The sequence below is a fragment of the Haliaeetus albicilla genome, chromosome Z, assembly GCF_947461875.1.
Source record: "Haliaeetus albicilla chromosome Z, bHalAlb1.1, whole genome shotgun sequence".
Taxonomy (NCBI): Eukaryota; Metazoa; Chordata; class Aves; order Accipitriformes; family Accipitridae; genus Haliaeetus; species Haliaeetus albicilla.
Window position 1 is genome coordinate 31,525,663 of NC_091516.1, and position 13,555 is coordinate 31,539,217.

At 42.7% G+C, this 13,555-nt stretch overlaps 1 protein-coding gene across 1 annotated transcript; it reads left to right on the forward strand.

The window, feature by feature from the left end:
* Window positions 1-3,252: 3,252 nt before the first annotated feature.
* IDNK (IDNK gluconokinase) lies at window positions 3,253-8,994 on the forward strand. The gene is made up of 5 exons (XM_069775700.1): window positions 3,253-3,494; window positions 3,619-3,649; window positions 4,046-4,132; window positions 5,719-5,762; window positions 7,953-8,994. Exons 1-5 carry the CDS (start codon window positions 3,454-3,456, stop codon window positions 8,311-8,313), a joined length of 564 nt encoding a protein of 187 aa, XP_069631801.1. The 5' UTR covers window positions 3,253-3,453; the 3' UTR covers window positions 8,314-8,994.
* The last annotated feature ends 4,561 nt before the right edge of the window (window positions 8,995-13,555 follow it).

Sequence of the window (13,555 nt, forward strand, 5' to 3'; positions counted from 1 at the left end):
AGAAAAAAACCTGTCAAATAGAGAAACAGGTGTTCTCTCTGCTTTGTAGTAATCAAGCTGGATAACACTGTGATTATCTGATTACAAAAACAGTCGGGTGTACACTGTAGGTGGAGTAGTCAGTTGCTCTTGATGTTAACAAAATCACAAGGATTGTTGTGACAGACCAATTAAGGTTTTAATACTGGGAATAGGAATTACAATTGTGATAATGCTTCCAGAGTCAAAGCGACCTCAGGTATTTTGGGGCTTGTTCATTTGGATCTCCCAAGATCTCTCATCTGAATGAAACATTTCCCCCTGCCTCACAATTAATCAGCCAAAAAATTGAGAAGGTGCAGGCAAATTCTTTAGCACAATCATACTGCTATTACAGCATAATTTGTATTCAGTCACTGAGCGCCTTAAAGGAGTCAGTGTGGTCTGTTAGTAATTTGAGGACTGGGCTGTTTGGGTAGTAGCCTAGTAACTTCGAAGGTTCTGGTCATTGTTAAGAAACTCGTAATAGGTATGTGAAATACAGGCAGTTCCAGCCTCAATTAAATGGTCAGAGATAGATAACAGTAAAAGAAATGCAAGGCATCCATCATTCATAATGTTATTTGAAGTGCTCTGCAAAGGAAATAAAATTTCATGCAGACTGGGAGACTTACTGTACTTTCTGAGAATTTCTTCCACAGTTTGAGTCCTGTAAGGTCACATTACCCCTTTTAGCTTCAGAAAGTAGGATTGACTCAATCTTTTTTTTTTTTTCATTTCGGAAAGGACTTCTAATTGAGAAACTAATGATATAATCTATTTAACTGATATACATTGAATAAGTTTATTCCTTCAAAGGAGGAGCTAACTTCAAATACTAGCAAAGAAGAAACAAATTTAATTTACTTCATTAAGAATCACCACCACTATCAGATCTCTTATCTAAATAGAATTTTGGGTTTGGTTTGTTTTTTGGGTTTTTTTTTCTGTCCAGTGTAATGAACTTATTCATTTTGCAATCACCTAGATAGCTTTCCTTACAGAAAAAAAAAAAAAAACAAAAAGACCCCCGAGGAAATCCAACATATACAATGAAAACCGGCAGGTATTTTCCCGTAAAAATCAAATTTTCAAATTTCAATACATGTCTTCTGTTATGGCAGTGCCCATTAAACTATTTCTTTTTAATTAAAGAAAACTAAAACCACTCTTCTATCTATCCTTATGCTAGCAGAGAAACCGGAAGGTGAATTGTAGAAGGAAAGAGTTAAAACTAACTGGATGGATCAGTATCATTAATAACATGTTCATTTAAGACGTCTTTTATTATTTCAAACCAAAATTTCTCACGCAGAAATCTGAAGCTATGGATAAGTAAGCAAGGTATACCATTTCAAAATTCATATGACAGCATATTTGAGAAGATATTATAAAAACACCATGATTTTTAAAATCTAGGGTTTTTTAAACATGGATAAATCTATCAAATTATGTCAAATAATCATGACAGTACAATAAACTTTACATCAATGTATTTAGAATTAGCACTGCTGCCTCTTCTGGAAGAACTCGGTACCTGTAACCTAAAGAACATGCTTACTACGCGCTACTCCACATTGGTAACTGCGGCCTCTAAGGCATTAGCAGCTGACTCCCACAGCTACAGTGAAACATTCAATACCATATAGTCATCCTTGGCCTGCAGCCAGCGTTGCTGCTTTTTCCATGGATGCTTCTTCCCTTCCCAAGGCCCTAGCGTCAGGCCACCTAGTCTAGGTACCTGTGAGGCCTTCTCTCTGGTAGCATTACGGGATGTCTGAGCTCAGCTGGCCATTACCTCTTTTCGTGCCTGCAAATTGTGTGCGTGTAAGATACGTAGGCCTTGGACTGCAATTTCCCGACATCTGGTTGTTTAGCTGAAGGGCCAGTTCAGACCAATCTGCCAAAGTCCATAAATCCCTGCTGCAGCCACTGTGCACAGGCAAAGCAACTTTGCCACTCACGTATGGCATACACGGTCTGCACAGGAGTAAGAAACACGGTGTCTACAGTACATAGCTCGCTGTGCACACAGCGTCCGTCCGTCCGTCAGGAGGAGCGTGAGCTGCAGGTCTGGGACATCCCGCACCCATCGGGTGTGCCTACTGATTCTCCTGCCTCTCTCTACCTCCTCTATATCAGGTGTTGTTCCTGAGACACAGACCTACTCATGACGCCTGCAAAAAGGAAAAAAAGAAAAAAAACCCTCACATGGCTCCACTTGCACGTTCTCGTCATCCATATTCTCTGTTTAGACTGCAACCTTTCCCATGAAGAGACGGTCACCGGAGTCTGTCGTACGTGCAGGGACCTCTGTTACTCCCAGCTGTTACTACCGTGCTGCAGTCCTCTGGGCAGCGTTAGCTGTAGGCTGCCATCTCCGCACCCAGGATACGCCGTGACCCTGGAATGGTGAACTTTAAGAGAGGAGTCTGAACACAAGCGAAACACACGAGGCGAAGGCCACGGGTTTTTCCGGGTTAGACGGCAAAATAACTATCGCCTACGAACACCAGCGGTCTTTTTCCCCTTGCCTGGCGCGGAAGCTGGTCACGCCGCATCCTCTCCCGCAGCCAGCCACCGGGGGGAGCAGCTCTCCCGGGCACGGCAAACGCTGCTCCCCTGCGCAGACCAAAAAAACTTGTCATCGGCGCGGGGCGGCAGCACCCCCGCGTGTCCTCCCGCGGAGCAAAACCCACACGCCCCCCCCCGCGCTCGGCAGGGCGTACGTGGGCGCCAACAGCAGGAACGCTCGGTGTCCGAGAGCAGTTCCGCAATTTAAAAATACGGCTCGACCAGTACGTATATATAAAAAAAAAAAATCAAAATACAGAAACGGAGCTAGCCGCGGCGTGGCTAACGGGTTAATTCCATTTTAACGGCAGACCTTTTATTAGCAAGGGGTACAGCAGTGCCCGGCAGGCATTACCGCAGGCTTTAACACGCGGGGCAGGAACTACTACTCTCCTACGACCCCGTCCCGTGTCAGCGAGGCCGCAGACAGCGGACCCCGCCGGCGCTGGGGACCCCCCGGGCAGAAACGCCCGCCCCGACGGGGAAGCCACAGGCGAAGCGCGGGTGGGAGCCCACGAGGTGGCTCCGGCGCGCCGGGAAAAGAGAGCGGGACACGCGGCGCACCCGCGCCGCCTTCCCGCGGGAGCGGGGAATGGCAAGGGGCTGCGGGGGGGGCAGGGGCAGGCGCTTCCCGGCCCCGGGGGCCGGCCGCCCCGCAGGCCCTCCCCGCCGCCGGGCCACAACACGCCTCCCGCGTGGGTGCCGTCCCGCCCCGCCGCGCCAGAGGGCCGGGCCGTGGCGGCGGGAGAGGAGAAAAGCGGCGCGGAGGGGAGCGGGCCGGGCAGCGCAGAGCGGCCCAGCCCAGCCCAGCGCGGCCCGGCCCGGCCCGGCCTCGCCTCCCTCCCTCCCTCCCTCCTCGCCATGGTGCTGGTGGTGGTGATGGGCGTGAGCGGCTCGGGGAAGTAGGTACCGGCGGGGCCGGCGGCTCGGCGTTGCCGGAGCCCCTCCGTGCGGGGGGGGTGGGGGGTCTCGGCCCCCTGCCCGCCGGCCAGGGGCTTGTAACCGACTCTTTGTGCTTCCCCGCAGGACGACGGTCGGGTCGCGGCTGGCAGCGAAGGTAACGGCGGCGTCAGGCTCCGCGTTGGGCCGCGGGAGGTCTCCCTGTGTCTCCCTCCCGCCGGGCGGGCATCCCCGCCGGCGTTAACCTCCGCCGCTCGGCAGCGCGGCCCGCCGGTGTCCCCCGTGTTCCCCCCAGGGCCGGGGGTGCGGGGTGTCGGCCCCCAGCGCCCGGTAGCCGGCGCCGACTTTAACTTCGTGCCGCCGGGCGTCAGGTGTTGCTGCTGCTAAGCTGACTTTGTAGGGTTTTTTGCTAATCGTCACCACGTAAGTGGTGATTTATGCCGTGGTGTAACAGGCCCCTAATTTCGTAGGTGTCGTCTTCGTAATTTCTTCTTAGCTCACCTGGTTTGGCCGAATAATTCTATTTATTTACTTTTTTTTTTTTCCCCATTAGCTGGGGTGGAAATTCTACGATGCAGACGATTATCATTCTCCTGAGAGTAAAAAGAAGATGGCAGAGGGGAAACCATTAAATGATGAGGTACCTTGTATAAACCCTGAAAGAACAGTCATCGACGCGTTTATCTTTGTAACCTCTGGCACGGTGTGTTGAAGTAGATTGTGCTTTATGTAGACTAGGCTGACTGTAAGCATAGGCGGAATTTATAGGTCTGCAGCTGGTAAGAGGGGGAGGCTTCTTGTGTTACAAAGGATTCTGCTTAAAAAAGTAGTTTATCAAAGTGTGCTTGGTAGCTCACAAGGGGTTTGGTGCTGATTCAGGATTTGTCAGAAATCTCTCCCTCTGCATCAATATACAGAGCTGCAGCTTTAGAGTACATCCTGCTTCTTCGTAATGTTAAATACATGACGACAGACAAATGTCTCTACTGACTGAAGTACACTTCATCACTTCCAGTTACTGCAGTGATTGCTCCACAATCTTCTGTTTTATACTCTCCTGCTTTATATGTGCTTCCTTTCCTCTAGCCTGTGGTTCAGCCTAAACAGATAAAAATGATCATGTTTAGTTTTACAATACTTGGGAATCCAGAGACTTTAGCAAACTAGAAAAGTTACAAGATGACACCTCTTGAACTTTTTCTGGGAAATCTCTAGAAACATAAAGCTGAACTAGGGAGTTCTTCAAAGCACTCCCTATAGACTGAAAAAAAAAGTATTCTAGATTCTTGCCAAAAACTTTAATCTTTTGCTAGTGGTTGGAAGTTCATATAAGCCGGTATGTCATCTAAAGCAGCATTGCATGATTGAATGACTAACCCATTGGTGTATGTCGCCCAGCATCTGTTTTGAAGGCATCTGTTTTGAAACACCAGAGATGCAAAATTGTGAGGGCTGCCGCGAATGCCAGTGGGAAGTTATTCTGTAACGGCAATAACAAAAAATTGTTGCCTTTATTTGTCCATGTTATCTTTTGTTGTGCTCACCCAGCAGTAACAGAATTGAAAGATGAAATGGGAGCAATTGTTTAGTGCTCAATAGGTATGAGAAAAGTTTGTGGAAGCTGAAAACCTAAAATAAGATGATAATAAGAAGCAGATCAATCACTCGCATAGTGTTTGCCTAACTGAGCAAAAGTGTTGCAAAATTGTGGCTATGATTACATTTATTTGTGATTGCTAGTGACATACAAATGATATAATCAAGTTATTGCAGATAGATCTAAATTTAGTTATCTGTTCCTGAAAACCTCAACTTTGATCCAAAGAATTGTGTGTGTATGCCAAGATACAAGGAAAAAGAAATAACAATTCAGGCTGTACATTTGAATTGTGTAATAGAAGCAAGAGAGAAGTTGACTGTCCTTCAAAGGTTTACAAGGTGCATGCCACGTATAGATATATATTACTTCCATCAGATACTTGTAGGTATCTGTAATACAAAAAGTACTATTCCACTAAAAACACCTTCCTGATAGTATGCCTAGCACTTCTTGTTAGCCTTCAGGCAGTGGTAGCAAATCTACATTAGGAAGAAAGAGGATCAAAACTGAACTTGCCGTACAGCTTAATGCTAACTTTCATGTCTAGTCAAATGCTGTAGATGTTAGAAGCAATTGTTTCAAATCAATTTCATAAATAACTTTGAACGAACTTGTTTTCTGTCTAGGACAGGATGCCCTGGCTTTGTGCACTGCATGATATACTAAGGAGGTAAGAGAACATCTAGCTTTATGGAGTTTGGGCTAAAGACAAAAAAAGTGTCCGAAATATTTTTCCCCATTGCATTCCAAAGCAGAAATGTATGTAGTAGTGTAAAAACATTCTGCAGGTGGTAAAGCCATTCTGTTTTCACTGATCTAAGCTGTCATGGTAATTGCTGAGGCTGAGATAATCCCTGAATAATAGTGTTGGGAAAATTCTTGCCAATGATAGTTGTTTTTCTGCTGTCTGTGTAAAAATAATTTCAAGGATGCAGTTCAGTAATAAGCCTGACATTAGCTACTTACAAAGGACGTAACCACAAAATACACCGATATTGACAGTAAGGTAAAATTTTTTAAAATATTGTTAGTTTGAGTAAGATACAGTGTAAAGTTTGCTTGACACCATCTGCCATAGGATCCTTACAGAGAAGCTGATGGAAGTAAGGGCTGGATGAGCAGGCAGTGAGGTGGATTAAAAACTGGCTGAACGCCCAGGCGCAGAGGGTGGTGATCGGTGGCACAAAGTGTAGCTGAAGGCCAGTAACTAGTGGTGTACCCCAGGGGTCAATACTGGGTCCAGTCCTGTTTAACGTCTTCATTCAGGATCCGGATGATGGGGCAGTGTTCCCTCAGCAAGTTTGCAGGTGACACCAAACTGGGAGGAGTGGCTGATCCAGAGGGACCTTGACAGGCTGTAGAAATGGGCTGGCAGGAACCTCATGCAGTTTAAGAGTGCAAAGTCCTGCCCCTGGGGGGGAACAACCAGTACATTGTGGGGGGCACCCAGCTGGAAAGCAGCTTTGCAGAAAAGGACCAGGGGGTGGTGGTAGTGGTGGACATCCAAGTTGAACATGGGCCAGCAATATGCTCTTCTGGCAAGACAGGCTAGCCATATCCTGGGCTCCATTAGACAAAGTATTGCCAGAAGGTCGAGGGAGGTGATCCTTCCCCTCTCCTCAGCACTGGTGAGACCACTCCTGGAGTACCATGTCCAGTTCTGCACTCCCCATTACAAGAGAGACATGGACATACTGGAGAGCATCTAACGAAGGGCCATGTAGGTGAACGAAGGGACTGAAGCATCTCCCAAATGAGGAAAGGCTGGGAGAGCAGGGACTGTTTAGCCTGGCTTTACACAGTGGCTGTTACTTGCTTGTGTACATCAGGTGAGCATACTTCATTGCAGCGTGGGTTAATTGACTGAGAAATTTGTCGGGATTGTTATGCTGGATCCATTGCTTTATGTTACATGCTAGCCCAAGGCCACTGCCCAGCTCCAGAAACTTTGCAAAATCAAGTATACTTTAAAAGAGCCTAATGCCAATGTTTCATTACTAGTACTTGTAAGTAACTAAGGCTGGCATTGGCTTACCTAGGTGATAATAGTGGGTATTCTAAGTTCTTATTTCCCTGTGAACCAAATCTGATGAACACGGCATGATTTTTGAATAGGTTTATACCTAATTTTAATTTGATTACAGAATGTATTTTCTTAGACAGGCATTTCAGTCACTCTTCATAGAGACAACTAATTCTGGATTTGCTTTTCAGTGGAACAGACATACCCATGGTTTAATGCTTGCTTTATTTTAAGAAACTTACCATTAAAAAATACACATGCAAGGCATTAATTCAGCTGCATCCAATCCCTTGTTTAACTTGAAGTGGGCATATATGCAGTGCTGCCAATGACTATGGTTACAGGAAACATAAAATATAACGTTACAGTTAAACCTGAGATAACAAAAACAGGTATTGGAAGTACACCTGCACATGTACTTAAGAACAGAGCTCTGTACTGTTCAGTAGCCACTTCCTCTCTAAACAGATTAGTATAGTAATTTTATAGATAATGGATGGAGTTTGTATGGATATTCAGTTGCTGCTGTTCTCAGCAGTTAAGGAAATGATCATGACACTTTGTGCTAGAATTGAATTTAATTTAGGAAAGAACAGTGGCTAATAAAGAAGGTCCCCAAGATTGAGATTTTACCAGGAGGCTGGCTAGCCTGACCTCACTTTCAAATCACATCTTTACCTGCATTGGAAATTGCGTTTCAAATCCTTTCAAAATAACAAAGAAATGCCACTACTGCCAAGGATGTAGGGCTTGTCTCCCTTATTAAGCAGAACTAATGAGCCATATTGTTATACCAGATGTGGATGGGGGGGGGGTGTTTTGTTTTCTTTTTGCTAGAGAAGACGCATTTGGACAAGATGTAATTCTGGCCTGTTCTGCACTGAAGAAGATGTATAGGTATGTGTTACTTAGTGGACCATTTGCAATTGCAAGCAACGAGCCAGAGGAATCAGGAGAAAATGAAGCACTGAAGATCCTCTTTGTTCATTTGGATGGGCCTACAGACATCATTACTGGCCGCCTGGAGAAGAGGGGGGGACATTTTATGCCACCTGAACTACTCAAGTCTCAGTTTGATACTCTGGAGCCTCCTAGTGCTCCAGAAAACTTTATTACTGTCAGTCTAGAAAAATCTCTCCCTGAAATAGTGCTGGAGATTGAGAGCATAATTTTTCAGGGTGAGGCTTTTCTGGAGTAATTTTCTAAATTACACATGCAGAAATTCCCTTAAGGATATCAAGAATATGAAACAGCATTTTAATTATTAAATTGATTATTAAACCAACTTATTTTTCCTGATACTTAAATGCATTGCAATATTAAGAGCTGATTTACTACACTTGGTATTTTTATCATGGCTCTGTAAAAGACATACAAGATGAAATTTTCAAAAACTCAACTTTTTAAACCCTTCACCATATGAAGTTAAAACTCCCCTTTTAGGAGGAGCCTGCTTTTGAAAATTCTGCCAAGGGTCATACACAATAATTTATTATTTTCTTCATTTTAATTTCTATTCTGTCTAACATGGAGGTAGGCACATCTGCTATTAAGTAACAAAATAATCTAGAGCTTTGTTAGAAACAAAGTATTTATTTTTCTAGAAGTATAAGAGGCAGGAACATGCATGATGAAGTTCTGTGCCTGACACTACCACTGTCTCACTGCCAGATTTTCAGCAAGTTGTAGCTTCTGTGTTTCTGTCTGTGCTAACCTCACCAGGGCACTGGTGACTTCATGAGTGCTTTTGTGAACTCTTACTGTATGCATTGAATACCAAGCTTAAAAATGTGAGAAAAAAGGTAGTGGTGGTGAAGCAATTATTTGCAAAATGTAGTTGTATGGAAAGCTTTAGAAATAAAGTATAAGTTGCATCGCATTGCTCTGCTCACATCTTTCATGTACAAAGCATACCCACTGATGAAGTGCAGCGGAGAATGAGTCAACCAGTGATCTAAGATACTGAATGCAAGACTGATAGACGTTTCCTTCTTTTAGAAAAACTAACTTAGTGTTTCACAGTTGGATCTTCTCCTTCGCTTCCCTTTTCTGGTGTGCTTTAGTCTTCTACCTCAGCCAATGTCCAGTCCAATATATGCTTATGGATAGGTGTTCCTACAACTGCTTTAAAGCTTAAGATCAAACTATTTCTAATAGGCATTTTTCACATTTTTTTTGTGATCAGAAAATTCCAAATATCCAATCAGTTACCAAACTCACAGAATTTAATGTTAAACTCCTTTTTTATTGCCAAAGTGTTTTTTAAAAAGTTCGTTATGCCTTGTTTACGCAAGAGGTGCCTTTTTAGCTTAACTTAATGAAAACTGTAGATAGTTCCTGTAAGAAAGATTCAACTCATATCTGAATAGAGTCATCCCCATGTGCTATTGCACATGGATTATTTCTAGTGTGTCATGCAATTATTTTTTTTATTTCTAGGATGATGGATGAATTCCTTTAGAAGCAAACCTGATGTTTCAAAGCATCATTGGTGTAATTTTCACCTGGGTAACTCACTGAAAAACGTTGGTTCTCATTTTATATGAGGAGTAGGGGGTTTGTGGTTTACTAGACAGACTGCTGTGCTTAGATCAGTGCAATAAATGGGTATTAGCTGACTGGAAGTGGGCAATTTTAGATACAGATTAGGGATTGTAGACATCAACACACACACACAGAAGTGGTCTTTTCCTGTTTGTTCATGACCTGGAGGGAGAATACCAGGCAGTTACCAGTTTTAGGCTGCTGCTGTACACTGCAGCACTAAAACCACTTGCTCTCAACTCAGAGCCTGTTGATTCTGAGAGCCAAGGTGCAAGCTTAAGACTCAGAGGCAAAGTTAAGTGCAACAGACAGGCATGTCTGGCTGATTCTTAACACCCTCAAATTCTAGAGACTAGGCACCTCTTCAGACCAAGTGACTTGTCAGAACTGTTGAAGTTTAGTAGCTATGAAAACCAAAGAAATAGTACCCTCTTGTGGTACCTCTGCTTTTAATGAAGTCTTCATATTTTTCCCAATACACCATTTTACAAACAAAGAGCTTTTCTAATATAACCATTATTAAAAACAGATTTATACTCACTTTTTTTCAGACACAATAAAACTAGATCAGAACACTGTAAGGTGATGGGAAAGCAGCTACATCCTGTCACAAACAGGTATGATCAGACCTTCAAATAAGAAAGGAATTGGGCAACATTTTCAAGTGCGACTTCCGAAAAGGCAAGACTCATTTTCAGATCTGCTCATCAAGCATTTATAGCATGCTCACAGAGTGGCTGGCACTAACAGAAAATTGTTCTTAACACTTAAAAACTTCTCTCTTAGGGAAGTCTATGTAAGCAGCTTGGGTTTTGGAAGACTTTTCTAAACAAAATACTATGTTCTTACTTACAGACAGTTCATGCTTCTTCGAATTAGGTCGGGGTATTTCTCACTCTTTGCTGCCATGACAGGAATATTTCCTTCCCTTAACCTTTTAATATATTTGCGTTTTGCTTTTACTTAAAGCAAAACAAAGTATTTCCATAGTTCAAATGATGCTGAAAGGACAACGAAGTGACCATTTAAATTAACATGCCATCAATCTTGTGAATGACAGGTGCAATTTTCACTATTGGAGTTCAGTACTTTAGTCTGTTATGTCCTAATTAGCTGGTGTTTGAAGGTTGTAATTCCCATTTACATCATTCCATTAAAAGAAGACACCTCTGTACCTTCACTATTCTAGCCGCCACATTAACTAGAGATTATCAGCACCTAAAGCTACTATTGTTTTGCAGACCTAGTGTTCCTGAGAACCTCCCGTTTCCAATAAAGGACAGCTGGCAGTACATGGATGAACACAATAAGATGTTAACCATACACCAGTTTTTCTCAGAATGCTGATCTGAAGATAATGCCAAGGATCTGCCTTTCTCTCTCACAATCTTGGAAGAGGAGGGAGTTTGCCTCCACCTTGCTCCATCTCAGAGGGGGACACATACAGCCAAAAAAATTTGCAGAACCTGCCCTTCTCAGTAAACAAGTAGAAACCAAGAAGCCATTACTTTCACTGGAAAGTGTGGGTGAAATCTTCAGGAACACAACTTCTTATACATGCCTCCCCTGTAAACTCTTCCTGCTTGCTTTTTATTTAGAAAAGGAGGGTTGCAAGACTCCTGAGAAACTTTTCATTAGCTCCATCTGATACTCCTTTTATTTTCCCCAACACAGAACCAGGCGTGTGCAATTAGCTGGACAGAACTGTTGCAATTTACTATTTCTTAAACTTTTGCCACAGTGCCACATACCTCAACTTTACAATGCTAAATACACAGGGGCTTGCAGGAGTGGTTGGCTTTTTCCCCTCTACAGGGAAAGCCTGCTTGGTTCCTGCCAGCCTGTTCACGTGCAGCTGCAGGAATGCACAAATTGCTTATAAAGAATACTGACCCTGCATTTCACAGCACTGTCTGTGGACCCCAGCTCCGCAATTTGAGGCTGTTCCAGATATTGCATGGAAGGTTGTTGTCAACTTAAATCAGTTGTGTTACCTGCTATTCTGAAAGATGCAAACAAAGCATTACTTCTGTTTGCTTACATCCTGTGCATCACAAATTAAAAGATTAAGACAATAGTTAGCCAAATGCTAACCACATAGAACTGCTCTCTGATTTTAATGAGGCTATGCATGTGTACAGTGGAATGAAAAGATCACAGAACAGTATCTGTACAGAAGTGTCATTTACCTGCCCAAGCACAATCCTACATTTCATTTACTTTTTTTTTTTTAATGAACTTAACACTATATTAGGGATGTTGTATTCAGGTTAGTTGGGCAGGTTATATTTAGTTCAGGTTATTTGGATGCAAGTTTTCTGGCCATATTTTGAAATACATTTAGCAAAGGCAGCAAAAACTAAGGAGGAAATGTCTGGAGTTAGAAATTGCTTTTTCTGTCTCTGCCACGAGCACAAGCACTATACCTCCTCAAGAATTTGTGCTAAGCACAGGTTGTAACATGCTGTGTAAATATTGTACCTACTACAGCATAAGCTTTTTGCAATGCTATGTTGAGAAAATAAAAATGAAATGTTAGATCCCAATAGCAGCATCCACTCATACATTAAACATAGGAAGGGTAGAGTCTTCTTAAACTGAACAGGTTATCTATACAGGCAAAAGAACAGACCCAGCTGCCTGCTGACCCAGCGCTAAATTGAGGTGGTTATTTTATCATGCAGGCACAGAACCAAGAAGAGAACTAGACAGACCACATCCTTCACAAAACTAGCCATCTTGCTGTCACATTCCCTATAGGAGTGTAATAACAGTGTTTGATTTGAATGTACGCATTTTACATCTTTTAAATGGCACCTGTCAGTTCACACTACCATAGCTTTCAGCTGTTTTCTTTTTACAGCCATTACTTTCTCTAGGAGTAGTTTGATGATCAGGCAAGGCAGTTTCGTAGACAATCCTATCAGATCATTTGGTCCAATGTACGAGAAAAGAAAGTAGGAAAATAAAGAGACAAGCTTCAGGCACACATGCTCTTCTTTTGGACTAAAATGCAAACAGCAGATTCCAAATACAAGTTATCAAAGTGCTCAAACTATAAGACTACTTCTGAAAGAAGAGGTAGACAATACTTCTGAAGAGAGAATTGCAAAGAGGAGCAAGAAAAGGGGCAACAAGTATTGGAGGAAGTGTAAACAGGAACATTGTAACATGCTATCAAACCAACAAGTGTGATCTTTCTTCTACTGATAAAGATGTCATAAAGTCTACCCTACCTATAAACCTTGTTCTACTTACTGTGTTTTCTGACAAAAGTAGAATTCCTCCTATGCAAAAAATGGCTCAGTGTTTTACCACTACTTACAAGTAAAGTTAGCAGCTGACAATAGTTACTGATAAATATCGATTGTACTTCAAGAAGGAAACTTTGTGCAATGCTCATTGTAGAATTTAGGGCAAACTTCATCTGTTGTTGAATTGCAATAAAATTTGACTTCAAATGTAATGTCTCTTAGTTTGTAATGTGCATCTGAAATACTTACATAGGTGAACTGAATGTTGTCTCAAGAAAGTGTTCATGGTAGTTAAATTCATTGTTTTAGTGTCTTGGTAAAGCTTGGTAAAAATTATTTTATTCCCTTCCCCACCTCACCCTTTTTGGATGCTACAGATTGTATTCTCAAAAGGGCCTGCCTTCTGCATGATGAGGGGGTCTTACTTTTTTAAAGCAACGTCCCATGTAGTCACTTGCTATCTATTACTTCCCTATCACAGTCTTGTACTCAGTGCAATGAAAGCGACACAACCAAGAGAAGTCACTGTGAAGGTATAATGATGGGTCTGATCACCGGCTAGAAAATAAAAATAATAATAGTTTTGTATCCAAAATGTAAGTATTTTAAAAGGCTTTGATTATATTAAATTCATCTTACCAA

Excerpts from the sequence above, each read along its gene's own strand:
- IDNK (XM_069775700.1), top strand. The coding sequence starts at position 3,454 with ATGGTGCTGGTGGTGGTGATGGGCGTGAGCGGCTCGGGGAA. Across the intron at positions 4,133-5,718 it reads GGAAACCATTAAATGATGAG|GACAGGATGCCCTGGCTTTG; the intron begins GTACCTTGTATA and ends TTTTCTGTCTAG. Across the intron at positions 5,763-7,952 it reads CTGCATGATATACTAAGGAG|AGAAGACGCATTTGGACAAG; the intron begins GTAAGAGAACAT and ends TCTTTTTGCTAG.